At 39.3% G+C, this 27,212-nt stretch overlaps 1 protein-coding gene and 1 non-coding gene across 6 annotated transcripts in view; both read left to right on the top strand.

The window, feature by feature from the left end:
* Window positions 1-26,755, top strand: part of NSD2 (nuclear receptor binding SET domain protein 2) — a 74,287-nt gene extending 47,532 nt beyond the window's left edge. For 3 of the 5 annotated variants that reach the window (XM_051798541.1, XM_051798539.1, XM_051798540.1), the window contains 13 exons: window positions 12,238-12,369; window positions 13,405-13,528; window positions 14,435-14,635; window positions 15,286-15,465; window positions 16,495-16,651; window positions 17,386-17,591; window positions 18,037-18,140; window positions 18,397-18,666; window positions 18,763-18,879; window positions 20,617-20,758; window positions 21,518-21,624; window positions 23,209-23,413; window positions 24,323-26,755. In XM_051798541.1, the coding sequence (XP_051654501.1) occupies window positions 12,238-12,369; window positions 13,405-13,528; window positions 14,435-14,635; window positions 15,286-15,465; window positions 16,495-16,651; window positions 17,386-17,591; window positions 18,037-18,140; window positions 18,397-18,666; window positions 18,763-18,879; window positions 20,617-20,758; window positions 21,518-21,624; window positions 23,209-23,413; window positions 24,323-24,588 (2,211 nt within the window). In that variant the 3' untranslated portion in view covers window positions 24,589-26,755. Of the gene's footprint in view, window positions 1-12,237; window positions 12,370-13,404; window positions 13,529-14,434; window positions 14,636-15,285; window positions 15,466-16,494; window positions 17,592-18,036; window positions 18,141-18,396; window positions 18,667-18,762; window positions 18,880-20,616; window positions 20,759-21,517; window positions 21,625-23,208; window positions 23,414-24,322 lie in introns of those variants that run through there. The other 2 variants (XM_051798542.1, XR_007906472.1) reach the window with 2 other exon arrangements.
* On the top strand, window positions 20,343-20,473 carry LOC127476151 (small Cajal body-specific RNA 23). The gene has a single exon (XR_007906487.1). It is a non-coding gene; the product is annotated as a small Cajal body-specific RNA 23 (non-coding RNA).
* Window positions 26,756-27,212: the final 457 nt, after the last annotated feature.

Raw genomic sequence — 27,212 nt, 5'->3', positions numbered from 1 at the left:
CAAGTCATCTACACTATTAAACCCAATCAGCCAAAGAGTGGCAACATGAGGGTGAAGCGTGCATGCTGTTTTGCAGGTGGGTTCAGAGATGTAGTTGGTAGGATTTAGTAAAATATCCATAGACAAACAGCTTCACCCAGTTTGTGTTACAAAAGCTGTAGAGAAAATACTTGCCTGCTAACAAGGGAGTAGGGCTTCCAGCTCTCCTACAGACTCTCATATCCCCTAACAAATGCATGAGGTGCTTAGACACTGTGATGAATGCAGTTAAAATACCTAGACATAATTTTCAGTAAACAGTTTATGGGGAAAAAAGATTGCATGTTAATGGCTGTATATCTTAACTGTAACTGGAAAAACGTTTTAACTAAAAAAAAAAACAGACAATAAATTCTCCCTCCTGTACCCCAATAAGACAAGCAAAGGAAGTCCCACAGGAAATAATGTCCATAACAGCAGCCAAGTAAAGTAATACTGTGTTCTCTCAATTAAGAGACTCCCATCTTTTGGCTTACTAGTTTCTTCTGGTTTGGCTTTACTGATGGGAGCATTAGTAAAAATATGTCAAAGCTGTTTCTGTTTGGGACCATCTATTCAGGCAGACCAGTTTAAGGGTTTTTTTTACTGTCTTTTTTTTGGCTCTAAATATGCATCTCTAAATATTGTGTACTCAGGAGAAAGATTATTATGGTTTTAGATATTGTGATTACAAAATTAGCTACCCAGAAGTCTTTCTTAACAAAAGGCTCATTTTTGTAGGATTTGGTATTGTAACTTAATGGTTCATATGTGAGAAAGCATATGGTTATATAGGCTGAGATAGAAATTTTAAGACTTAGCTTCAATTTACTCAGCTACTGCTAAGCAGTAAAAGATGTGAGAAAAATTTACATCATACGCTGCTCACAGAACACAGATACACAAACTAGAAAGTGAATGAATTGTTTTCAGGGGTTTGAAAGGTTTAAAGTACAAAAAAAGTCCCAAACAGCATAACAGAAAATACACCTTGTCAAATAACAGAGATTTTTTTGGGGACTGGGTGCAGGGGGAAGTAGATTAGTGGGCTAGATCCTTGGGTTGGTTTAAAGCTACACTGACCTGAACTTGGACCGTCTAAGGACTGGGCCTGGTTTGTTTCCTGTATTAGATATATTTTGCCTTTAAATAAAGCAAGAATGTCAGGCATGTGTTTCTGAACTTTATATTGGTCTGTTCTACAAAACAAGGAAAGACAGAAATTTTGGATTGTATGGGTAGCTCTAAAAACTTTTTTCCCCTTTGTATTATTTAGCACTTGTCTAAATGGCTAAATATGTGTGGCCTGAGAGCATTTATCTAGAGAGAAACCTTCTCCAGTGTTGAGGGAAAGGGTTTAAAAAATAAACACAATCAGGTAATGATGAAAGCCTTGCACAGCTTATTGAATAGGATGTAATACTTCTCAACATTAAATAGATTTAATGATTAACTTTTATATTTCTGTGTTCACTATAATACTTCTAACTGTTGGTTTAGGTGCTCTCTTAACAAATACAGGAAAAGTTTCACATATTCCACAAGCACATACACCTCCATAAGGTGTATACTAAGAGGATTCTGGTCTTTTTTTTTTTTTTTCTGTCCTTTCTTTTCCTCCCACGCTGTTTGTGGACAGCTTGTTCCAGAATGGAACCTGGATATGACTGTTATTTGTCAAGATCTGTTGTTTTACCTGCACACCCCTTATATGTCAGTCCTTTGCAACCAGGTTCTAGGAAAGGTGTGCTCAGTTCTTTCTTGTTTGAAAGATGCATCTTATTTGACATTTTCAAAAATATTTTGGATGCTTTTTGTTGTTATTTGGGGTATTTTTTAAATGGGGTTTATTTGAAATACTATAAAATGAGGAAGGCTAAATTTTCAATTGATAAATTACTTTGGGAGAGAGACAGGAGTGGGGGTGTGGACTTCTGCAAGCAGAGATTTATAGACCTGACATATCAGAGATTAAAGGTAGGCGTTCACTCCCTTCAAAAAATTGGGCTTTGAAGTTGTTTTAAGATGGATGGACAGAAGTATTAAGTAAGGTACAGAAATAAATGAATTTCATATGTGCATTTAATTTTGAAAAAAGTAATTTTACTTCTAGGCACTTGACACCAGTGGTAACTTCCTCCAGTACTTGTGTGAAATATGATTTTGTTTATAATTCTTAATGAGCAACTGCTAGGGCCAGATGTGAGAGGGATACTCAACACTTCAGAGTCTGCAAAAGCTTGGAATAGTTTTTTACTGCCTATGTAAGACTTGGTGTAACCATCCAGAAGCACATGATATTTGAGAGAAAAGACACAGGTGGTGTATTTTAATTTCTTTTTTTACCTTGGCCCTCCACCTCCCAATGATGTAGTAGGTGCCAGTAGAGTGTAACCAGTATTTTTTTAATAAATAAAGAAGACTTTACATTACCATTACTTCTGGATTATTGGCACACTTGGTGTGTTTGCATGAAACATATCTGCTTTAGCTTTTCAATCAATTTTTGTGATTGTTGTCCGGCTTCATTAAATTGGATGACTTTGACAGCAGATAAGTGTCATAGTATCATGTAGAGTCTAGATACTACTTATGAACTTTGTCAAAGAAACTGTAACTTTTTTCTAAGACAGGTCAAAATAAAGCACATATAATACTCTCTAAGTTAGCCAGCCTGTCATTCATCACACCTTCCTCAAGTATGAGCTGACCAGCAGATGGCAGCTTAAAGAAGCCTGTGAAAGATTTTGAAGGGGTTGCTTTTATCCTAAGTTCCTCACACCTTAGGGAATTCTTTCTTCCTTCTGTAACATCCAGTGTCAAAACAAGCTCAGTTGCTGGTTATAGCTGCAGATTCTCGTGTTTCCAAGGCCTGACAATGCAAATTATAGTAATGCAAGCCTTAATGCTCTTTTTCTGCGTATTAAACAATGTATTTTTTTCTCATTACTGATTTGAGACAGATTTGCTTTATCTGCATTTTCAATGGGTATTAGCATGTATACACAATGGAGAAACACGTACAGTTCTTGAAAGGTAAGGTATTTGATAAGGCAGTCGTGAGACATGCACAGCTTGCAACTCAAAAAGTACCTCACCTCCATTTGTCAACCCTGGAGTCTAGCTCTCCTACAGTATACAACTAAAATGTTCTGGGCAGTCTTACTGAAGGTAAAAATAACTGTCTTTGAGATCCTGAGAACAGGAAGGAAGAGGGAATTCATGTTATTTTAAGTAAACTACTGCCCTAAAGAAAAAACAGTTGCAGTTGGTGCATACACAGTTGCAGTTAACCTTAAACGAAACCAATGTGCTTCTAGCATTTCATTCTAGCTTCCTTCAAATGTAATTTTCTCTTCAGAACAGTGCTCAAGGATAATTTAATATATAGTGCCACCTTACATCCTGTGACTTAGCACACAGTTGTTTCCCGTGTTTCTATATGCCTGTAGATTATTTTTTCCCTTGTTTGAAAGCATCAGTAAGCAGTCAGGGGGACAATTTTTGTGGAATGCTGCAAGTAGTTGGACTTGTTTCTTGCTAAACCTCTGCTAAAGACTAACATTTGACATGACCTGCATTGGCCACCAGTCCATACAGTTTTGTTACAATGGCTCTACTTTGACATGAAAAAAAGTTCTAAGCTTGACTTTTGTTCTTTGGCAGCACATGCTGTGTAGAAAACTGAAGTTTCTTATGTAATTATTCTCCTTTTGTGTATTACTTAGGCTTCAGAGTGCAGAGAATCTGTTAACTGAATGTTTACATGATGTAGGTTTTTATTCCACATTCCCTACCAAAGTATCATGAGTATCTGTAGGCAATTTTATACTGTTTTAAAATGTTCTCATAGTTTTAATTAACTTTCCAGGCAAATTCAGAAATGCGTAATATCCTTATCTGAAACGTCTAACTCCTGCTAATAATAAAATGAAACTTGTCCCAGGCCGTCTTTTTTTTGCTATTATAGTACTGTGTACACTTGTGGCACCGCATACTTAAAGAATTTATCTAGTCTAGCAGTATGGGCCAAAATATCACTCTTCATTCAGTTCAGGAATTCTTATACTGAAATAAAGGAAATGTTAACTGTAACTCAATTGGCTCTGTCAGTTTTTCTGTCTCTGTGTGGGTGCACGATAGTCTTTTGAATACAGCCTGACCTGTTGTTTGTGTGCTGCTTATTGACTTAACGTAAGTTGTTTTTAGATTAAAGAAACCTCCACCCTCTAGCTGCTCAGATTTTGTTAATAAGAAAAAAAAAAAAAGGCAGATGGGGTTTGTCTGTTGGAAAGATTCAAGAGTTCACTTATCAGAGTGTGCATACACCAAGCTTTTTAGAGAAAGCTCTTGGCCAGCCCAACCCACTTCCTCCTGGGTGACTGTGGTATATAAATCACTGACTCCAAAGTCCTGTCAGGAAGTCTGAGATTGTAGCAGTGTCCCGAGTTTTAAGGAAAGTAGAACTTAATAGGCAACACCATTCAGAACTCACGGAAATGTGCTTCTAAATTGCCCATGAAAAGATGCAGTGTATTTTTTAATATGATATGTTCATATCATATGATCATAATATATATGATAGCAGGTGACCCAAGAAAGGATGTTGCTTAAGACATCCCTGTAAGAGTAGCAGGTCACTCTTTGTGGGCCCTTTCTTTATGGATCCTGCTGATCCTGCAGTGCAGGAGACTTGCCTACCAAACAAAACAGCAGAAGGAAATAATTTCCTGCCATGGTTTCTTTTCATTCTGTATATCCCTGGCTTTAAGATAAGTGTACGTAGTGGGGTGTGTTTCCATGTGAAGTTCTACAGCCCAGATTATGAAGCAGGTGATGCTCAAGTAAAACAAGGGGAAGCAGGAGGGATTACCTTACCTTCTTTGGCTCTCGAAAAATTTGCCCTTTAGTTGTTTTTGTAACTGCTTAAGCAGAACGTGGCAGAAGAGCATCATTGTCTTGAGTATGACTAAGACCAAAGCTTGTGCTCTTAAGGCTTAAAGAAGACTGTTACACAAGCATATATGAGTGATATAAGAAGTGTTTTTGTAAGACTGAATGACTTGATTAAATGAATTTTCTGAAGAAGAAATTTTTTTAAGGGGAATCGCACTTTGGTAGCTGGAAGAGTCTGAAAAGGTGTGTGGCTGATGAAGTAGTGACTGTTGGAACCCATTCCAGTGTGGGCACCATAGGTGCTTAAATGTTAGCAACCTTTTCACTCTAAATGTCTAAATTTGTTTTAAACCTTTAAACACTGGGCAGGGAAACTTTGTCTGAATTGGATCTAGGAGAGAAGTCCCAAGGAAGCTGATAAGCACAGAAGTATGAATGTTGTTAACTCTGCAATTGCTAACACACAGTGAATAGTACTTGAAACTTGCTTCTGCTCCATGAAGCAGTAGTTTTTGTCTTAACAAATATTGATGCTTTAGTCCTTTAGGACATCCTTTAGCCAGAAAGTACTTACAGGGAAGAAAAAAAGACACCACCACCCCCTTCCCATCCCTCAGGATAACACTGAGCAAGAATGCTTTTATAGATCAGCTGTTAAAAAAAGAATATTTAATTCTAAGTCTGAAACAAAAAGCACATTTAATAGCCAAGTCACCAGCTGATTGAGGGCCAGTCCTGACAAGCAGAACATTTACATTTTGTGTTTTTACTATGGTAACTTAAATTCTTAAGCTGCAGATTGGATGAGTACAGCCACTTACTTTCAGACTTAGATTTCTGAACCTCTTTTTTCTTGGAATTGCAGAGTAATGATTTTGCTGGCACTGGTATTTACTCTGATTTTGGAGCTGTCTGAAAGGAAGGAGAAAATTGTAAATGGAGAAAAAAATTTTTTCCTCAAGTGGGTGAGTTGATGGAGCAAATATCCACATCGGTATTTGACTTCACCTGCTTCTTCGAACCACAACATCATTTGCATTTTTAAATTCCAGGCTGTCCTTTCCTGTACCATGTTATCAGTGTGATTGGATGCCAGCTGAGAATATGTCAGTACCTCTTTTTTTTTTTTTTTTTTTTTTAATAAGTGACATTTTAACCATCCAGATGGGGAAGTAACGATACTGTTTGCAAAGTTCACCCACGTGATTCTAGAAATATGCAAGCTGAGTGTACGTCAGCCTGCATCCAGCTTTTTTTTTTCTCCCTTTTTTTTTTTTTTTGTGAAAAGCCAGAGGGAATGAAGAATTGGCTCGCATTTCTGCTGAGGTCTGTGGCTGAGACTGGAATCAGGTACCTGGTTGTGAAAAATGCTTAAAAAGTTGTTGTAGACTTGAATTCAATATTTAGATGTACTGTGAGAAATGCTTCCCTGTGTTGGTGCTTTTCCTTTCACCTTTGAGTGCTTTAATTGCTGGTGCAGTGACCTGTGAAGGTAACTGAAGCTCAGTGTTGCAGCTGAGGGAAGTCTTGCGGCAGGAAAAGCATTTGAGAAGTGATTTTGTACACGCAGTATGTGTACAGAATCTTCTGTCAAATCGTCTTCCTGCCTACCCCCACCCCCCTTAATCGTTTTAAACAGCTTCAGTCAAAAGGAAAAATTAAGAATATAAACTTAGAAAATCCACATAGCTGACTCAATTTAATTCCTTTTAATACTCTAGTGTCTTAACTCTTACTGTAAGTGTATGGAGTTGCACACATTTCCTCCTCTAAGCCTGCCCAGCAGCCTCTGTCAAAACCAAACACTTATTTACTCAGTGTAATCATGTAAACTCCCTTATTCCACAAACAGTCTTTGCATCTGTATACACATTGTACGTCCCTTTCACACAAAACAAGGAAAAGTAGTTCAGGAAGCAGTTAAAAAAAAAAGTAAATCTCATCCTTATATTTAGCAATTAAACAATTACCCAGTATTCAGCGGCAGTTGCTGATGTAATCTGGCTTTAGACATCAAGTATTGCAGTATGCAAAGCATGTTCATTCGGTTAAGAAGTAATGCTGAGGATTGCTTTTATAAGCATTGTTATATAGTCTCTCTAAAAATAGGTTGATGTTTGTCTGAAAGAATCCCTTAAGCGCTTCTTTGGGTTATTGTGAAAAGGGAATTTTAGCATACAGTTCAAAAGAAGATTAAAAATACTTTGGGAATTTGAAGTCTTGATATGCTGAATCCTGTGCCATTGTGGGTCTGAGTCACTATTGCCAAAAAAAATTGGAGTATAAAATGTGTACCCAAAATATCTTGAGATGAGTAAACCCAATTATTTAATGATCCGTTGCTACAGTTGCTCTCTTTTTAAGGATGAAAATACAATACTAAACACAAAGAATTCACAGAGATGCCAAAATTTTGTCCCGGTTTGACTCAGTGACAGAGTATTTTTTTCAATAATAAAGCTATGGAGAACTGGGAAAAATGCAGTAATGTGTCCTTACATGTTCCCTTTGAGTCTTACATGTGTGAGTAGTGAATAATGACTGAGACACCTGGGAAAGGAAAGATAGCCTTGGGAACCTGACAGGAAGTTCTGTGAGCAGTAACCATATTCTGAACCTCTCTATCCTTGAAGTAAGTTCTGGCCCAGCTCAAATGAAGAGCAAAGCTCATGATTGGGGTTTTAGGCCATTTTCTTCCCTTTCTCTCAATTGTGTATGCAGGTGCACGGTTTCCAGTAGAAAGAGCTGCATTTGATTTCTGAAACACCACCCTTGCTCAGTGTTCAGGCAGTGAAGTGTGAAAGCCTCTATAGGCAAGTCCTCACAAAGTAGTGTTGACGTTCAATAATTGAAGGAAATGGGAAGGAAAGCCTGACTGATGTGCAGAATGCAAAGTTTGATGGTGCTTGTGATGATCCTGACTGCAGCAGAAGAAGGGCATCTTTCACGTTGCAGCATCAGTAACTGCTAACAAGAAGTGGAGGTGATGATAGAATCTGGGTACAATTTCAAGGCAGAAACTGGACAGTTGCTAAAAATCTGAAGTGCCTTTTTCCCCCTAAATTTGCACTCTTAAAAATAGTACTTTGCCTTTATGAGAAGTAAGAAATTACTCAAAATGCAAAGCAGAATAAAATAGCTACAAATTGCTAATTAACAGGTTTTCCCCCTAATCTAAATGTTGATTACTTTGAACCTTGGCCTGAATATCAGAAGCATTAATTACATGCAATTTTCTTTGCTAGGAAGATTATATTAGGAAAGTAAGGACAAGACAGGCTCTGCCATGATCAGAAGGAAAAGGTTTACGTTTGTAACTTAACAAGTACAGAAAAAAGCCCCCCAAAACCTGTCCTGATTTGTATTGAAGGCTGTGATTAGGGCTCTGGTATGCGAAGTATTAGACCTTCCTCTGTGGAGAGTTGGGTTAACAACCCGTAAAAGTGTTGCATCTCATTGTAGTGGTGGCTGTGTCACGTCAGCACAAACTGCTTTCTAGCAATCTTGTTGTAAAATCATCTTTATTTAGTGACTGTTTCAATCTGCAGGTATTTTAACTGTGAAACTCAGTGTCCCCTTGGTGAATCGGAACCTGGTTTTGCAGCTACAGTTTGCTTGGGGTACAAATACAGTTTTCCCAACCATCTCATGCTGTACCTGTCTTAGATTCTCTAAGTCCTCTCTGAGAAATATTAGGTGAAGGTTGTCTTGGCCTCTTCTCCTCAGGCCTGAAGGGACAGACCCTTATTTCACTTCCCCGATATTTCCATTGCCTGTTCTGGGATAACTTCAGGAGCTGAAGTGTTGAATTCATTCCCTCTTCATGGAGGGAGCCTTCCTAGAAGGTGGTTATATGGAACAGGGGTTATTTGCAAGGGGAGATGGCTGGCAGAGGGTGTTTCACCTTCTGCAAGATACTAATAAGGGTCAAACTTTGAAGTATCCTATAGAAATGCTTCCCTTTCTTACAACAGGGAGTCTGCTAGCCTTCCCCTTATTAGGGCCCTGAAATTACCTGGTATGAAAACTCTGAGATGATGGTGAGGTGCATGTGAGCTGTGAATGAGTTGTAGCTGTTGGCTGTGATGGCTAAACCTTTGGTCACAGTGGCAGGGATAATGAGACAGGTCCTGCAGCAGCAGCAGCCTGCACCAGGCCATAGAGGTGTATCACTGAGCTTGTTGTGAATGTTGTGATTCTTAGGAGTTGAGACAGCCCTGAGCAGGTATCCAGGCTTGTCTGTGTAATACAAAGCTGGTGGTTAATAGAGCATTTTATTTGTGAAGTGTGTGAGGCTCCTGACAGCCATACAGGAGAGATCTTGAAAGATACTCTCGGCCTGGTAGCCACACAGTTGATGAACTGAAGGTGTTTTGTTCATGCTCTGTGTGTTGGTATCCTTGCTTGAAATCTGGCATTAGTCTATAGGTGGGTGTAAATTGCCAAGTTTTATCTTGAATGGGCTGATAGAATTTGGCTTTTGTGGTTGCATTTGTGATGTAGAGTTTGATTCTTGCCAGGACTGCTCCTTTTTTTGGCTCAGTAACCATTTAATTTAAGTGAAGGGCTGGCACATTAATTCTGAGGCAGTAAAATCTCTGTTCTGTAGGAAAATTGATGTCAGCCTATGGTTCACAAATAGCTGGGATTTTGTCACCAAGATCTAGGGGGGGTTCTGAAAAACTGCCATCTGTCAGTAGGGTTTCCTTTCCATATAGAGGTCTGCATCCTTTGTTTCAGCAGAGTATATAAGCCAAAGAATATCTTGGAAACCATTGCTTTGACTCATTGTCTTTTGGCTGAATATATTTGTCACTGGATGTGTTCTGTGTCTCTGCTTTGCCTTCAAAAGTAGTGAGCTGGGGGAAGATGAGTGCCTTCCTCAGGGGCAAGGCTCTGTAGCTTTTGCTGCTGGGAAGACTGTCTGAACTCAAGGTGTGCTGCACAAATGGATTTTATCAGGGTTAAGGTGTTTTGTGGTGGGGGTAAAAGATGGGGAACAACCATAGCATCAAGTTAACATAAGACTGCTTGTTTTGTTCTCTTTTCTTTTGAAGTAGAAAAGAAATACAGATCTAAGACCTTCCAGCTTATTTTTTTTTATTATTCTTTTCTAACCATGACTAATTCTGGCTAGTTCAAACAGGGAACATAATGAGGTACTAAAAACGTTGGAGCAGTGCACTGCTTACACTAATTAATGCTTCTGTGGGCATAGTTTAAACAAAAATGAGCATGTGTGTAAGTATGCTTAAACCATAAGGGAAACTGGGTTTGTGTTTTTGCTGCACTCCCACACTGCCATCCTTTATCTGCCCCTTCCCAGCAAGAACTGGCTGCTCCTGGCCTTGCACTTGGGTTGCATTTGCAGTTTACTATTTCACAGCTCCTTCCAGGGGACAGAGATTTCCAGGTGACTGAACAAAGCAGTGATTTTTACGTGCAGTTTTTTGCAAAACGGCCAAGCAGAATCTCCAAATCACTCCAATTGTGGAAATATTCGTAGGTGATGTGTAGGTACAAAACACTTTGATAGTATTTATTTGCATGGAGGAAATGAATTTACACTCTTGCAAGTAATGTGGGGGGAAAAAAAACCCCACCAACCAACAACTGTCAGTCTGATTCAATTTTTAAAATATTTTTAGACATGCTCAAGGCAAGCAAATGTTGAATGTTAACTGGCAGCAGCAGTGAGAAGTAATCACTCAAAAGCAATGTTTCTAAAGGGCTTTTATAAAGAGTAATTCTAGGCCTGGTTCGGTCTTATATTTTTCTCTCTGATGTCAAAATAAATCACTTCTAATAAATTTGCACATTACATGGATTGTCTGATAGGCAGGTTGCATGTAGCTGTCTCCTGCATGTAGCTGGGTCATTTTTTAATTTACTGTGGTTAAAGATGAGATTCTGTGTCTGAAAAGACAAAAGCAAATTCTTCATATAAAGTGGGGTGTCTCTGTCCTGACAAATGGCCATTGGCAAAATGATCTCTTGGGTAGCACAGCTGTTTAGAGTGACTTTCAGTGCTGTGTTGAAAAGACTTAGGGAGATCCTTGCATAGCAGAACAGAAGTGGAGAAGAGTAGTAGCATGGTGGCTTGATTTGGATACTGGACTTAGAAGACTTAAAATGGGCTATTGCCTCCAGTTGTCATGCCTGATTTTTCAACAACCCTTTTGAAGTATAGATAAGGTTTAGGAAAAAAACACTAAAATCCTCTAGGGAGAAAATTAGAGGGTGGACCAAAAAGGATTGAAACCAGTTTGATGGCAGCATGCTTCCACAGGAGGAAAATGTCTGCTTCCAAAGGACTTTTAATATAGCTGAAATACCTGGAGAAGGCATCATCAACTGAGAGTTGCAGTTAGACAACCCAAAAGGACAGGAGGCAGTGCTTTCGATGGTATGTGTGAATAACCATTAGAACAAGCTCAAAGAGAAGTGACAGATTTCTTTTGCAATTCTAAGTTGTGATGCTCTCCTGGAGAATATACTTGGTGAGGCACAACTTGCTGAGTACCATCTGGGGGCAACAGCAAGAAATTCTGCATCTTCTGGTGTAATGTGAGATGAGATGAATCACTTGGTTGTCCATTCCCTCCTTAAATTCTATTGAACTGAAAACTGCCCTGTATTTTTCTTTAAATATGTTACTTGGGTTGTTTTTTTTATCAAGTAAAATTTTTAAAGTAAATTATGACTACTTTTAAAAATCCTCCATATTTTATACATCTAGATCTGTTATATAAGATTGATCCTATCTTTCGTAGTATTTTGAATTCATTGTGGACTGTAACATTCCTTAAACATATCGAGAGCTGCTTGTTTCTTTCTTCCTCTCTTCTATATACTATTCCCACTTCTTCAGAGAATATTTGAGTCAGAGACTTTCATACACTGCTTGAAGTTTACCAAGTTTCTTTTTTAAAACTGACTGTTACTCTCTCATAAACCACATACTCAAACTTCAGTCGAGGGATTTGAAGATATCCTTATGTTACTGGCTAGGCACTTATTGCTAACTGTATTACAGAACTGAGTATAAATAAAATGCCATATAACAAAGTTCTGGTGTTCTGTTTTGGCTGCTGTTGAGTTGCTGGTGAGGGTGGTTGTTACATAGTCCTTTTGCTGAGACTTCCACAAGTGCATATTCTGGTTTTTAATAAAGTTTTTCTTGAAGGTGGGGGAAACAAAACCGAAAGAGTGTGCCTGAATCTCCTAGTCTGAATTGCAGTCTGTTTGCTTCCATCAGTTGATATTCTGTGCAGAAATGACCATTCATGGCTGCTTTCTCTAACACCTGTGTTTAATCTTCAGATCTCCGATGGCCAAGGAGATGAGCGCTCAGAGTCTCCCTATGAAAGTGCTGATGAAACTCAGACTGAAGTGTCTATATCATCCAAAAAATCTGAGCGAGGAGCAGGAACAAAAAAAGAATATGTGTGTCAGGTGAGAGACGTTAGCTGGGGCAGCAAGACGGAAAGGTGTTTTTAAATATTGAAATAACCATGTGAGGCCAGAAGCAGGATTATAATGTGTGTCTGAGATGTCTGTTAGTGATGAGGTTGCCATGCCAGTAAATGGAGTTCTTAGTACCTAATTATTTTTTTTCTTCACCTCCAGTAAGTGACTTAGCCTCTCTGCTTGAGCTTCCAGATCTGTAAGATAAGCATGATTTGTACCTCAGAATAAGCAAATGAGTGTTGCCAGGTGACCAGTGATGATTCAGAAGAGTTGCTCACTCCTCTCTTAGTAAAGAGGAGAAATTCAAACCTGGTGGGGTTTGTGCTTTGTGTGCAGCAGAGATGGCAGTGATGCACTGATCACAGCATGCAGGTGGCAGCTGAAAGCAAAAAGCTTTTTCAGACTACTCTGGAAGAGTTCTTAGATTATGAAATGGTAACACAGTCCAAGTAGGCAGATCAGATTTGTTTCCATGAGACTGGGCAAGCAGTTACATTTCCATTTCTTGTACATAGTGATGATGAGGTTATATCTATCTTTAAATGCTGGGTAATCCCTAAATTCTGACAGCACTGTTGTTCAGTTCATTTTTAGTTGTGCATGTGTCATTGCTAACCACTCAGACATAGAAGTATCGTTGTGCCAACTAGATTAATTTCTTTTTGCCAAGGAAAAGGAAAATAAGGATGCTTTATAACCCTGCTCAGATGCATCAGTGTGCTCAGGGAATATTTCTTAAGGCTTTTTTTTTCCCTATTCCTTTTTTCTGTCAAGTTGTATTTTGTATTGAGCTATGGTTCTGGAAGGTGATATTTCTAGTGGTTTAATGATTCTTTTACCTGTTTCAACTTGAAGTCAGGGCATGTGGTGATGGTCGTAAAACTGTCTTTCACTTGTTAAATTTGATTTCAACAATGGGAAAAGAGATTTTGAGGAGCAGTATATGAAATGGAATAAAGAAATCAGTTTTTTCCACATATGAACTTTTCTTTAACATTCAATGCCTTTGTGTTGTAAAAGCTGTGTGAAAAAACAGGTGATCTCCTACTGTGTGAAGGACTTTGCTATCGAGCTTTTCATGTAAGCTGCCTTGGGCTCTCTGGAAGACCAGCAGGAAAATTCATTTGTAGTGAATGTACATCAGGCAAGTTTGTCCCTTTCTATTAATTTAAAAAAAAAAGTTGTAGTTTTCCCATACATTGTTCTAGGACACCCTCCTGGACAGAGTATGTATCTTTGGAGAACCCTTACTTATCCTTTGGGACCTGACAGGGTGGGAGTTCACAGAGTACCACTAAGTGTGCCATCTTTTAGAAAGTTCACGCTGGTTTTGGTGAGAACTCTCTTGCAAGTTGGCTGATTTTAGTCTGAATTCAATTGCCTTAATAACTGCAAATTATTTGTTCTCTGAGTACAATTACAGATGAGATTTAAAGTCTGTCACAAAGACTTAAGAAATGCTAGAAAAAAGAGCAGCACGTGAAACGTTTTAAGTCCTTGTTTAGTCCTTTGTGTGTCTATATCAGTCTTTTGCTTTTCCCATTAAAAGATGACCTTAATTGCTATTAATTTCATTTGCTTTTAATCCTGTAGTAACTGCTTGGAAGTTCTTAATCTCGAAACTTTATGTAAATGATTTGCGTTCTTGCTCATAAGCCCATTTCAGTACATGCAGTAAAATCTTGTTGGAACAAGGCTGCTTCAAAATAAAGCTGTTCCAAGTGATCCAGAGAGAAGACTGGAGGATGCTTGTCTTTGGCTTGTGGTGCTGCCTCAGATTTCACAGGATCAGAGACAACCCATCATTCTGTTTCACTGGTTTAAAAAAAAAAAATTAAAAAATAAAAATTCACAGTTGTCCTGGTGTACTGAGGCTCATAAATAAGAACGTAAAAGCAGATGGGTGAGGCTTTGGATGTTGCGTACACTTTTAACTGCACAAAACAGAAGCAACTCCCTCGTGCATAACATAAAAGCACAAGAGAAGCATTTTAAATTCACGTGTTTGCATGAAAAATTAGTTACATTCTGTTTATTATTTTGCCATTAGGTGTGCACACCTGTTTTGTGTGTAAGGAGAGAAAGGCAGATGTGAAACGCTGTGTCGTATCTCACTGTGGAAAATTCTACCATGAAGCTTGTGTGAAAAAATTTCATCTTACTGTGTTTGAGAACAGGGGGTTTCGATGTCCTCTCCACAGCTGCCTCAGTTGTCATGTCAGTAACCCCTCACATCCACGAATTTCAAAAGGTAGTTTAATTTTACATTTTTATAACTGATGAATTAATTCTGTTTGTGGTATGTTAAGGTAAGGAATCTGTCCATTTAAGAGCTGCTAGCTGCAATTATTTTAGGTGTAAATGGACTATTGATTGACTCAGAATTTTTAAAAAAATAATAATAGAATAATTTTTAGTCAGCATTAGTATTTACTTTGTTCGTACTCTTTTTTTTTTTTTTAAACTAGCTTTCAGTTATCCATAGTTAACCATGTTTTGTTCTCAAGAGAGAATGAAATCTAGAATGCATTGATGATGGGAAAGAGGGCAGGCAGTGAGGGCAGGACCTGAGAATGTAAGAACACTGCAGCAAGGCTCGATGAGCATGGAGACATTTGATTCCGTGCAGGCTTTTAGCTTTGGGCAACAACTGTAGACAAAATTACATGACTGAAGAAAGCTTGTCATAGTTAATGATGTCCATAGTTAGAAATCTTCACATTTAAACATTATAGTGCTTTAAAAAACCTTTATCAATTCGGCATTGTCGCTAAACGCAAATATGTGGGCTTTGGGAACATAACGAGCGTGTATTTGTGTGTGCATTGGCTGTCTCGGGCGTTTTTAGCTCAAACAGCCAGTTCTGTTGGAAAGTAACGTGTCAGTGTCGTGCTTTGCCAGGGAAGATGATGCGCTGTGTCCGCTGTCCCGTTGCGTACCACGCTGGAGACGTTTGCATTGCCGCGGGATGCGCCGTCATCGCCTCCAACAGCATTGTCTGCACCAACCATTTCACTGCCATGAAGGGGAAAAGCCACCATGCCCATGTCAATGTCAGCTGGTGCTTTGTGTGTTCCAAAGGTAAAACTCACGCAGAACTCCGTGTCGTAAATGCGGCCTCAAAACGTTTTAAATCTTACTTTATTGATCCGTTTGTACAAAATTATTAGAAGTGTGGCATATTAAGTGGGGTTTTGTGAGGTTTTGGTATAATGTCAGGCTGGCTTGTGCTGCTTCAGGTTTTCAAGTATCTTTTTTTTTTGCGGAAATGATTGATTAAAGAATAGTTTTACTTGGAATTTATCCAGCAACTAGAAGCTTGGTTTAATTCTGTGTGAGAGACACATAATGAGTATTTCTCTGTTCTTTCCCCTGTGTTCAATGTACTGAAGCTTTTTGTGTTTCTTTATTGCTAATATGTAATATTACGCCATAAATATTTTAAGTGTTGCTTTTAGTTTAGCATCAGGCAGCAAATTGAATCGGTATTAGTTGTTGCTGGGAGTGCTGCTAATTAAGGGTGTTTTGTTTTATGTTGTACAATAAATCTGTTCCTTATTGAGAACCACAGAGTGCGTAGTGCTGATTAAACTTGTAGCAGCGAAAGTTTACCTGATTTGTTAACAAATTAACAAGCATCATAGCAGCTTTTAAGCTCCAGCTAACTTTCCACTTGATAATTCGTGGAACAAACTAACAACCTCATTCTCTTTCCCCCAGGGGAAAAAAAAAACCAAATATAAGAGAAGTCTGTTGTGGTTAAAATTTTTCTCACATTGAAATGTTAATATATATTAAACTGTGTTAAACATATTGTAGTCATTAAAGTAAAGCAAAGTAATTATAATATGTGGTGCATTATTCTGGCTTTTTTATCACCAGCTTGCTTGTTATTTTGCATGTGTTACTAACCCCAGTCTGCCAGGCATTCAAATCAGGACTTTTTGGCATTTGTACACAACTAAGAGAGATGTATTTGTTACGTTTTAACCATTTATTTTATGAGTGAACCTACCCACATGTTCATCACACTGGTTTTATGCAGACTTTTATTTTGGTCTTGATGTCTTTCAAACTTTTTGTTTTCCTTTTTTTTTTCTCTCTGTGAAGGTGGAAGCTTGTTGTGCTGCGAGTCATGTCCAGCAGCCTTTCATCCCGACTGCTTAAACATTGAAATGCCAGATGGGAGCTGGTACTGCAACGACTGCAGGGCGGGCAAGAAGCTCCATTTCCAGGATATTATTTGGGTTAAACTGGGAAATTACAGGTCTGATGAAGGAATTTTATGTTGTTTTACAGTACTGGCATGTTTAAGTAAGGATCATACAGTCGGTTTCTCCTGCAGACCAGCCTTGCTGCACACTGATTCCTCACTCCTCTCTGAGCTGGAGACCTTGCAAGCTTCAAGTTCAAAGACTTGCAGCTTTGCTGTTGCTCTCAGCTAGGGCATTACCCATACAGGACTCCTTGAGCCTTATGATATCTGATTCCAGTGTATGAGCTTTCAACCCCTTTTGTTTCAGAGATCTCTTCAAATAAATTGTTATAACTTGTAATTGGCTAAATTACCACCTCCCAGGCTGGGAGATCAGTCACTCAGGTTGTCAGTGTTTCACAGTTCATTGAGATTTGAGTGAGGTAGAGGTGGGTGGGAGTTGTCCTAGAAACATTAATAGCTATTATCAACCTTCTCTTGATCTTTGACAATTACAGAGATTGCAGGCCTTGTAAAGATGATGGTTTTGCCACCCAGACAGGAGGAACCCGATGTGTTTCCTTGACTTTCAGGAAGGCCAAAGTCCCACAGATCTGAGTGTCAGGCTTTCCTTTCCTAGTCTTCTCTCACTGCCTAGTGAGTGAAGGGAGCAAAGGATTTTAAATCCTCTTAGATCCTGGAAATAATATGCAGTTACTGCTCTTTAGAGTGATTTTACTAAACTGTCTCATGCAGAAAGAGCTTGACTAAAATGCTGTATTTTTTTATTTGTACTTCTGTGCTAGATGGTGGCCTGCAGAAGTTTGCCATCCGAAAAACGTTCCCCCAAATATCCAGAAAATGAAGCATGAAATCGGAGAATTTCCTGTGTTTTTCTTTGGTTCTAAGGATTACTATTGGACGCACCAAGCACGGGTGTTCCCTTACATGGAGGGAGACAGAGGGAGTAGATACCAAGGGATCAAAGGAATTGGAAAAGTCTTCAAAAATGGTACATAGCTAAAAGTAAACAAAAATAGTCTAGGGATATGCATGCTTTGCTTTCTTCACACATAGCCTTGGGGTCTGCTTTCGTACAGTTGTTTTACAATATTGAATTAAGGAAATTGTTGTGGTGTCCTGGGCAGCAGCCACTATTACTATCTTTGAATGAAAACATTATTTTCATGGCTTTTAAAAGACTAGGGTCTAATTGGAATCATTTCCGATGATTTTTGCTTTCTGGAAAGGAAAAAGTGTAACTGGGAGACTGAAAGAGTAAAATTTGTACATCTGTTGAGAGCATTAACATCTCAGAAGCGTTGTTTGTAAGAAAATTGAGTGATGAGACTAGGAAGCAGACAGTTATTTGTTTAACACACGTGAGAATGAGCAAGTCAACCCGGGGAGCGTAATCCCCTTTCTGGCATTTGTGTTGATGTGACAATCTTTTTCAGCTTTGCAAGAAGCTGAAGCTCGATTTCGAGAAATAAAGCTACAGCGAGAAGCCAAAGAAACCCAGGAGAGTGAACGCAAACCTCCACCATACAAGCATATTAAGGTAAAGTTTGAGGAAATTACACTGGATACTCAAAGGGCTCAGGCAGCACTGGAGAGGAAAAGCTGAGCTGTGAGCTGGGGACAGGTTGTGATGCTGTGCTGGTAATTGTGCTTTTACAGTCCTGCTGCGGTGAAATTTTGCTTCCATTGGAACACCTAGTGTGGCAAAAACAAATTAGTAACCACTTTAATAACTCTTACAACAAATTCAAATGTTCTGAAGTGATACATGAACTATTTTAATGTATTTTTTTCAGGTGAATAAACCTTGCGGTAAAGTGCAGATATACACTGCTGACATATCTGAGATTCCCAAGTGCAACTGCAAACCCACAGATGAAAACCCTTGTGGCTTTGATTCCGAGTGCCTCAACCGGATGCTGATGTACGAGTGCCACCCCCAGGTCTGTCCAGCGGGAGAGAGGTGCCAAAACCAGTGCTTTACAAAGCGCCAGTACCCCGAGACCAAGATCATCAAAACCGACGGGAAAGGGTGGGGTCTGGTCGCCAAGAGGGACATCAAAAAGGTATGAATTGTTCTTGCCCCAGCGGAGAGTCGGTGACTTGGGATGCTCTCTGTGGGTTTGGTATATACTTTACTAGTGATACTTGGTATCTTCCAGGGAGAGTTTGTGAACGAGTATGTGGGAGAGCTGATTGATGAAGAGGAATGTATGGCAAGAATCAAATATGCACATGAAAATGACATTACCCACTTCTATATGCTTACTATTGATAAGGTAGAGTATTTGACACTTTTTTGCCATTATTTAGTTATTATTTTGATCCCTTTTCCTCCTGTTGATCACATTGGTAGGGCTCTCTGCTGCCTTTGATGTTCCACAGTTTCCTGTATTCATAGCATTGTATCTTCTGTGCCTGTTCTCTGCATTCTATATGTATATAATGCATCTCATTAGTTCTGTGTTATGTAATAAAGTAAATATTAAGGTCTATAAGTTTTGCTTTGTTGCTTGAAATCAGATGCAGCAAAGTATTTACCTGCCTAGTCTCAAAATGAAGTGTTGGGGAATAGTAGTGATACAGTTGAAAGAATTACTGTTAGCAGTCCTTTTAGTAAAATTTCAACAACAGAACATAAAATTCTCACTTGAGAGAATGTGAAATAGAATTGTGAGGCTGTGTCTTATATTGAGCATTTAATATTTTTTGGACCTTTCTGTCCATTTCTTAGTTTATAACAAAACTAGGTGTGTGCTTTTGTAGAAACTCTCTTTCTGAAAGCACTCTCTGCATTAGTAGCCAGCCAGTACTCCACAAATTAATTCTGCAGCAAAATGTTGCAGCAGATTAATTAACACACCGAATTAATGCAGCACCTGTGGTTCTGTGCCCACCTCTGAGTATTTTTTTCTGAGGAGAAGAAAGCAGAGAACCTGGACAGTAGGAGGTATTGATTACATATATTGTATTGCTTCAGTCCCCCCCCCCAAAAAGGCTACATAGGAGAAAAACAAGAGTTGGCTGCCAGTACTGCATTTCTTTCAGTCCCAACCACTATTCTTTTGCCCAAGACTGTCCTGCTCTGTATTTCCAGAGCTACTGTTTTCATTAAACCTGTGACTGAGGAGTTCCTGTTACTGGAATTATCACCAAGGAATGATGAAACCACATTTCTCTGAACACTTAAAAGTTTCTCACCCCTCTACTAAATTGACACACATCAGTGTGTTACATATCTGAACTGAGAATGTATTTGACTCTTGCTGTAATTAATAAATACTAATTGTGGGTCGAGCTGCCCGTGCAGTTGGAGTGGCTGGGTGTGTGTGCACATAGGCATGGCAGTCATGCATGTGCATTATAAAAATGAGTTAGAGGGAAACTATAATAATATTTCATTAATTAGCAAATCCCTCTTAAGCAGCTCTGCAGAGAAACACAGTTCTGGCTATTTCAAGATTTTATTTTGTTAATGTCTGGTATGTTCAGTGGAGATAGTTGTGTGTGGGGATGGGATTTTTTTAGTTTGCCAAGAGCTTGTTTTAACTAGGCTGATTTGGGGAAAAAAAGCTGGTGTGAGACTGATAATCTCTGCAAGTAATCATGCAGTGACTTGGTAAATGCCATAAAGCATAGTATTTGTAAATGCCTCACAGCTTTGTGAACGCAAAGTAAAAGAGAAATGGACTCAGTTTGAGTTTTGAGGCTTCCTGAGGGAGGGGGTTCCTTAACCAGCACAGTGCTCACAAGAACACTTATCCTGCCATGTGGCTGCGATGGGTGCTGGGAAAACGTGAGCTAGAGCACAAGTATTGCTTTGGGAGTGTCACATTCCAGGCCACATGGGACACTACAGTTTTCAATACAACATGTACCATCGATCGTCTTTTGTGCTCTGGGTAGCAACACCCTGTTTGTTCTGAATGCAGCTACTGAAATCATGTACGGGTTTATTTTTTTTGTGAGGGGGAGAGAAAAAACATTCATTCTGTTGCTGGTCTGATCTCCTCCAGGACCGTATTATTGACGCTGGCCCCAAAGGAAACTACTCTCGGTTTATGAATCACAGCTGCCAACCAAATTGTGAGACTCTAAAGTGGACAGTGAATGGAGACACTCGTGTCGGGCTGTTTGCTGTGTGTGATATTCCTGCAGGTATGTCAGCTTCTCTTGGGTTTGGTTTCATTCCTTAAGTTAAACCTATTCTGCACTTATGGGTGGGACAGTCGTGGTTTTGCACTGATTCAGTGCAAATATTTTTATAGACAACTCAGCAGTCAGAGAGCTGCTTCGTAACCTGCCTTTTACTTCAGTGTTTCTTAATAGTGAGTCCCATGGTTGCTTTTTATTGCTTCCTTCTAGAAAGGGCAAGTGACCTTAGTAAGTTAGTATCCTTACACTCACTTTGTGTTGTAGAGCCTAGCTTTTGTTTTGGAGATCTCAAACAGTATTTTGCATCTTTTCACATGAAGATAATAAACTTAAGGCGTGGATGTAGGAGACTGCTTAAAAGTAGGTATGTTCTGGTTTGCGTACACACATGCTCACACACACATATATCTATCTATAACTATATCTAGCTGGAAGGATGGATAGATAGATAGATAGATAGATAGATAGATAGATAGATAGATAGATAGATAGATAATCTATATAACAAGTGTGTAAACCAAATGCACTGATTTGTGAAGTCAAACCAATTTATTTTAAAATGTAATTGCCCATCGTGCTGTGTGGGCATCTCGTTAATCATTGTCGGTGCTTATGAGCAGTAAAGGGGAGGAAAATCCCCTGACAATACATCAAGTCCCAAACCAGCAGACAGATAAGGAAAGCTGCATTTGTTTGTAATAATTTTGATAGAATTTGTTACCTTGTCCTTCACAATGAAAGGGTTTGTCTTTTCTCACTCAGGGACGGAGCTGACTTTTAATTACAACCTTGACTGTCTGGGCAATGAAAAAACAGTCTGCAAATGCGGTGCCCCAAACTGCAGTGGATTTCTTGGGGACAGACCAAAGGCAAGTAATACATCAAGAGATTCTGACAGTCTTGTCTCATACCCTGGGTTTTTCTTTTGGGGTATGAGTGAGTGGACCAGTTTTATGTTGTGATAAGGGGTGATGATGCATGAACAGATGCTTTCTGTCCTCTGAGTTCAAAGCTTGTTGTTTCCCTTGCTGGGAAGATGGAAACATAGTTTTGCCAAGCATAACCTTGATGCTGAAGAATACACTTCATGCTGTAACAGTACAGTAGGTGATAACTGGTTTTGGGAACAGCCCAAAATATTTTCTACCACTTTCTCCTATGAGAAATTAATTACTTTGGGTCCTGAATAAGAAATACTGCTAGCTACTGACAGTAGTTTCTGAAATCAAAAGCATATTTAAAAAAAAGGAGATTTCAGAAGGAATAACCTCCCCACTCCCATTTGAAACATGAGGAGGGGAAGAGTTGTAGGAGCTTTGAACTGACTAAGAATGCACCTAACTATAGTCAGTGAGATTATTCTGACATTGCAGTTTATATTTCTCCCATCTAAACCTTAAAATATTATTACTTTAAGATTCATTAAAGAAAAATCAGTTGAACTGAAGAATAAAAAATGTGAGTTTTGAATGAGGAAAAAATTATATCAAATTATGTCAAGAAATTATCTGTATGATTCCTGCCAGGTTAGTTTAAAACCTGTAATCCAGCAATTGATGGGGCTTCCTGAAGGACTGGAATAGGAGTGCAAAGGAAGGCACAAGTACCACCTGTGGATGTTCAAAAGCTGCACCTTCCTGTAGCCCTTCACACTGCTCAGTACCAGCCACTTCAGAGGGTGGACTGAAAATCTCCAGAGTTTACACAGTTGTTTTTTTTGTTTAGAGATAGGCTTAGGGGAAGTTTCACATAAGCTTGTGATCCATTTACACGGACAGCCATGAAAAAATGAAATATTACAGTTCAGTTTTGCAGAGCTGTCTGCATTGGTAGATAGAATGGACTATTTTAAAGAAAGTAGGTAATGATTACTGGGGTAAGAGGGAGGGGAATGATGGTAGGGATGTTGAAAAAACATCCAGAATTTTACATAATTGGTGAAGTGCAAGCAACAGAATGTCAGATTGAAATAGAGATAAGGTTTGGAAAATTCTTTCTATCATTACAGGCACAGCTACAGTTCCTGAAGTTCTGCTGTCTGTTCCTCAAAGAGAAATAGAGGCAGGTTTTGGTAATTCCAGCAGTAATATTCACAACTGGAAGAGAAAAATGGGTATTGAAGTGATTGGTGGTGCAAGTACAAAATGGGGGTAAATTAGCCACAAGTAGATCAGACTGGAAATTGGAAGACCTTTTGTCAGTGACAAGAAAGTGAAGGGGGTTTCCAGTAGGGAAGGTACTGTAGGGACAAGATCTGGTTTTAGGATGACTTTTCACAAGGGTCAGTGAGGGGGTTTTGCCAACACAGATCAGTATGGTGAGGCACTGGACAGGTCTGCCCCAAGTCAAGTTTTTGGCTGTGTGCAGAGCCTGTCAGGTGTGCCAACAGCTTGTCTAAGGTGTGTTATATTTTTGCTTTGCAAAACTGGCATTAACAGATTTGCATCTTTTAGAATTCTTCCACTAATGCCTCAGAAGAAAAAGGCAAAAAGACCAAAAAAAGAACACGGAGACGCAGAATGAAAAATGAAGGGAAGAAGGAATCTGAAGATGATTGTTTCCGTTGTGGGGATGGAGGCCAGCTGGTACTGTGTGACAGGAAATCTTGTACTAAAGCTTATCATCTCTCCTGTCTTGGTTTGGTGAAACGTCCTTTTGGTGAGTCAGCCCACCTCTTACACTTGTATAAATAACTTGTGCAGGTACCTCATTTATTGCATTCAAACCTTGTCAGGAGGGTCATCTTGGAAACACTGGGTTTGTGTGGAGAGAACTTTGCTCCTGCATCGCATAGGTGCAGCTTCTCTTGGATGCAAAGGCAAAATGATGGCCTCCTCCTGCCTCTCTGCTAAAATGGGCTGTTTGCTTTACAAATGTAGGCAGTTGAGCACATCACCTGGTAGTTGAGTACATCACTGTCACAGGAAAGTTGTTTTATATCTGAGAAATCCATGAAGCCCTTTGAACTCAAGCCAGAGGAATAACAGCAGCTTCTGAAGGAGGCGAGTAGGAAAATTAGGAGCAGCAGTCAGTTTGCATTTTTAGATATCACAGGAGTTACCTGGTTCCAAACAGCCATGTCAGGTGGGATATGAAGAAGGGAAGCAGGGAAAGCCTGTTATCCCAGAAACAAGTAAAACAAGGATTGGGTAAAGCATGCTGGGCCAAAAGAGCAGCCGTAGGTGAAGCACACCAGCCATCCCTGAGCAAAACTGGCAACAGACAGGTGAGTGCTGTAATAGGCAGCAGTTGAGCAGATGTTTGGGTGCTCTACCAGCCTGCAAGTTCTGTAAAATATTGTGTAAAGCCTGAATACTTTCTTCTAACTGGAGCTGTCTGCTGTATTTAAATTGAGAGTATGTCAAGTGTGCTCCTTACAGCTGTCAACTGAGCTTTAGAAGTAGGATGTAGCATTTTGTGTTGAGATTAGCCCCCGTAGTTGCTGTCTCATTTGCTTTGTCAGGAAAGTTGTGTGTTGTTCAGCTGCTAAAACACAAAACTTCTTTCAGAGACTATGCCATGTTTTACTCCCCACTCACTAATGGGCTCTTTGTTTTTTGACTGCAGGGAAGTGGGAGTGTCCTTGGCACCACTGTGATGTTTGTGGCAAACCTTCTGTTTCTTTCTGCCACTTCTGCCCAAATTCCTTCTGCAAGGAGCACCAAGACAGGACAGTACTAAATTCTATGTTGAATGGACAGTTATGCTGCTCTGAACATGTTCTCGGGGTGGATTCTGTTGAAACTCGGAAGACTGAGAAACCCCGCAGAAAACTGAACAAGTTGAAGCCGAGGAGAAAGAGGAACAGATGGATGAGAGCTGAATGCAAATAGTCATGGACTGCAGTTTCTACTGCTAACACTATCTTGTAGATAAGTTGTGAATATGACCAGGGAAGGACACAGTTTTACATATATTCTGTAAAGGTTACATGGGGGGGGGATTTTTTGTTTTGTTTTTATAATTCCACTGAGCCAACCACAGCAGTCTTCTGCTGCTTCTGCACTGATAACGAACTGCATAGTTCAGTAAACTTCAGGACAAACCAAACTTATTACTCAGCATTACAGTTACACTTGAATTGTTACGAATGTAAAATGTTCCCTCCAAAATACTTGCAGGTTGGAGGTAGGTTAAAAATCAAACCAGGTAGGCGTAAACATAGTTTTTTTGAGATAGTATTTGTCAACCAACAGATGTTTAAAATAGTATATCCTTGAAAGAAGTTGTTAGCTCTCAAGTCCTTTTGAGTAAGAAATGGCTTGGTCTGTGGTCCCAATAAGATTTGCTTGCCTTGTGTGTTTTTGAGCAAGTGCTTGAATGCCAGTCATGGTCCAGGTGTGTATCTCGCTATAACCACACACACAACAATTTGTTTGTGCTCTCAGAAAATGATTATCAAAGAATCATGTTCTTAAATATCCTTCCACCGAGAAGTGTAGTGGGTGGAAAGGCACACCCCATACCAGAGAGGGGAAATCCTACTTTGTTAGGGATTTTTTTTCTATACTGTTTTTTCCTGTGTTTCATCCCAGCAAAATAGAAGTGACTTGATCCTGCAGAGCTGTGCAAGTCAGGATTTAAAGGGATATTGTCTTGCAGTCTAGGCCCAATACCCTAGGAATTTTGTGTTTTAGTAAAAATAAATCTTACAATTATTTGGAAAAAATTACTTGATCTTTTTTTTTCCTTAATGTCAGGTAAAACGCAGAGGCAAACATTTCTTTGGAATGCTTGGAGTCCAAGCACTACAACTTTATGATAATGCAAGAAATGCCCAACAACAGGTAAAACCACCCCTGTGAATGAAACAGAAGGTGAAACTTTATACTAAAGTGCAAAAACTAAATTCAAAACAACTAAGTAAAAGCGAAACAGATTTTTGAAGGAGTACGTAAGGAGTACTTTAATACAAAATTTAGACTGTCTGTTCCTTTCAATAAAGTTTGTAACTGGCTACTTGACTTCACAGACTGAAATTATTTGGTACAATTGTACAAGCTCTGCTCTTGACTATCTCATCACCACTGTGTTGTGTCAGCAAAGCTGTTTTGAATCCTTTGCTCTCATCAGCGTTGGGTTCTCACAGTGAGATGAATATACGAGATTTAGCATTGATGGAAATATTAGAACTAGGAAAAAACGGTACAGAAAAACACCTGGCAGTTTTCTTCCCAGTGCATGTCCTTGGCCCTGTGATTAGGCAGCATTACAAGCACATTCTGACTTGTGCCATTGTCATCTACCCTCTGTAAACACCACGTCCATTTAGTCATTTGTGTATGTTCTAGCTTAGTTTGCCTTTAATAGTGCAAAAACTCTGTGTAGCCCTTTTGAAAATGAAGCCTTGCTATATCATGAAAGTGTATGGTTTTTTCCCAAGGTATTTCTTCAGGATTTGATTGCAGATATAGTTTTTTTGAATTATTAAAATCCCCGTTTATTCCCAACACGTAAAAACTTTGGTTTTATTAGAAGGTATTAATTGAAAGAGGTTTTAAATGTTGCATTGCCATATCCTGAACTCTTTTGTTCCTGTTTTGTGACTAAACTGCTTTGTTCTTTGAATCAGTTTTTATAAACACTGTTGGAAGGTTAATTTTTGTCAAATAATTTTGAAGAAATAGCACAGGTCAAAATCAGGGGAAGTGTTACATGTTTGCATTTCTTGAAATGGTATGCCAAGCCTTGCATTCGAGCTAAAATTCAAGATTCCTTAATTGGTTTTGAGGGAAACTTTCTGCCATGGGACTGAAGAACAGTCCTGTGCCTAAAATCAAAACCAAAAGATGGTACTATGGATGTTTCTCTGATATGGGGGTTTGCAGGGAGGAAAACGAGGTCAGATAGTAAAGCAGAAATATTTTCCTCATTGCTTTTAAACAAAATGAAGGAATTTGATGTCATTGGGACCATTCTTTGAATACTAAACCGTGTAAGGAAGGCTTTGTAAGAATACCTTTAAATAAGTTATTATAAAAATTTTACCTTTACATTCCATTGCTTTTATAATTTGTTAATTTCTTTTAGTTGGTGTGTTGCTTTTTCCTCTTCATGTGTAGGTGTAACAGCTCTGGCACTCTGGAACAGTGATGCCCCGGGCCTTGAGAGGCAGAAGCCACTGTCTCAAACCCTTACTGACGGGCACTGCTGCAGTAACACCCTCCGGTTTGGGATCAGGTACGGAGCCTGCAGCTCCCTGCCTGCCTCTCCAGTGGGGTCACAAGCACATTTATCACAGCAGGATGCAGGACAGCCACCCCTTTGTGTCTGTTTGTGGGGACATAAGGACTTGGGTGTCCAAAGCGACCCCTCCGAGCCCTCCTTACATTCACACAAACAGATCTGAGGGAGCGGCTGCTCCACTTCCCGCCTCCTTCTACCTCTTCCCTGCTCTTTACTACTCAACTCTCGGGGCCAATGGAGCTTTGCATCACTGAGACTGCAAACCAGGAGT

The sequence above is a fragment of the Manacus candei genome, unplaced genomic scaffold (genome assembly GCF_025592945.1).
Source record: "Manacus candei isolate 608988 ecotype Guabito, Panama unplaced genomic scaffold, ASM2559294v1 h1tg000048l, whole genome shotgun sequence".
NCBI classification, from domain to species: domain Eukaryota; kingdom Metazoa; phylum Chordata; class Aves; order Passeriformes; family Pipridae; genus Manacus; species Manacus candei.
The sequence above is the reverse complement of the archived record's forward strand: the minus strand, read 5'-3'. Positions and strand labels throughout refer to the sequence as shown.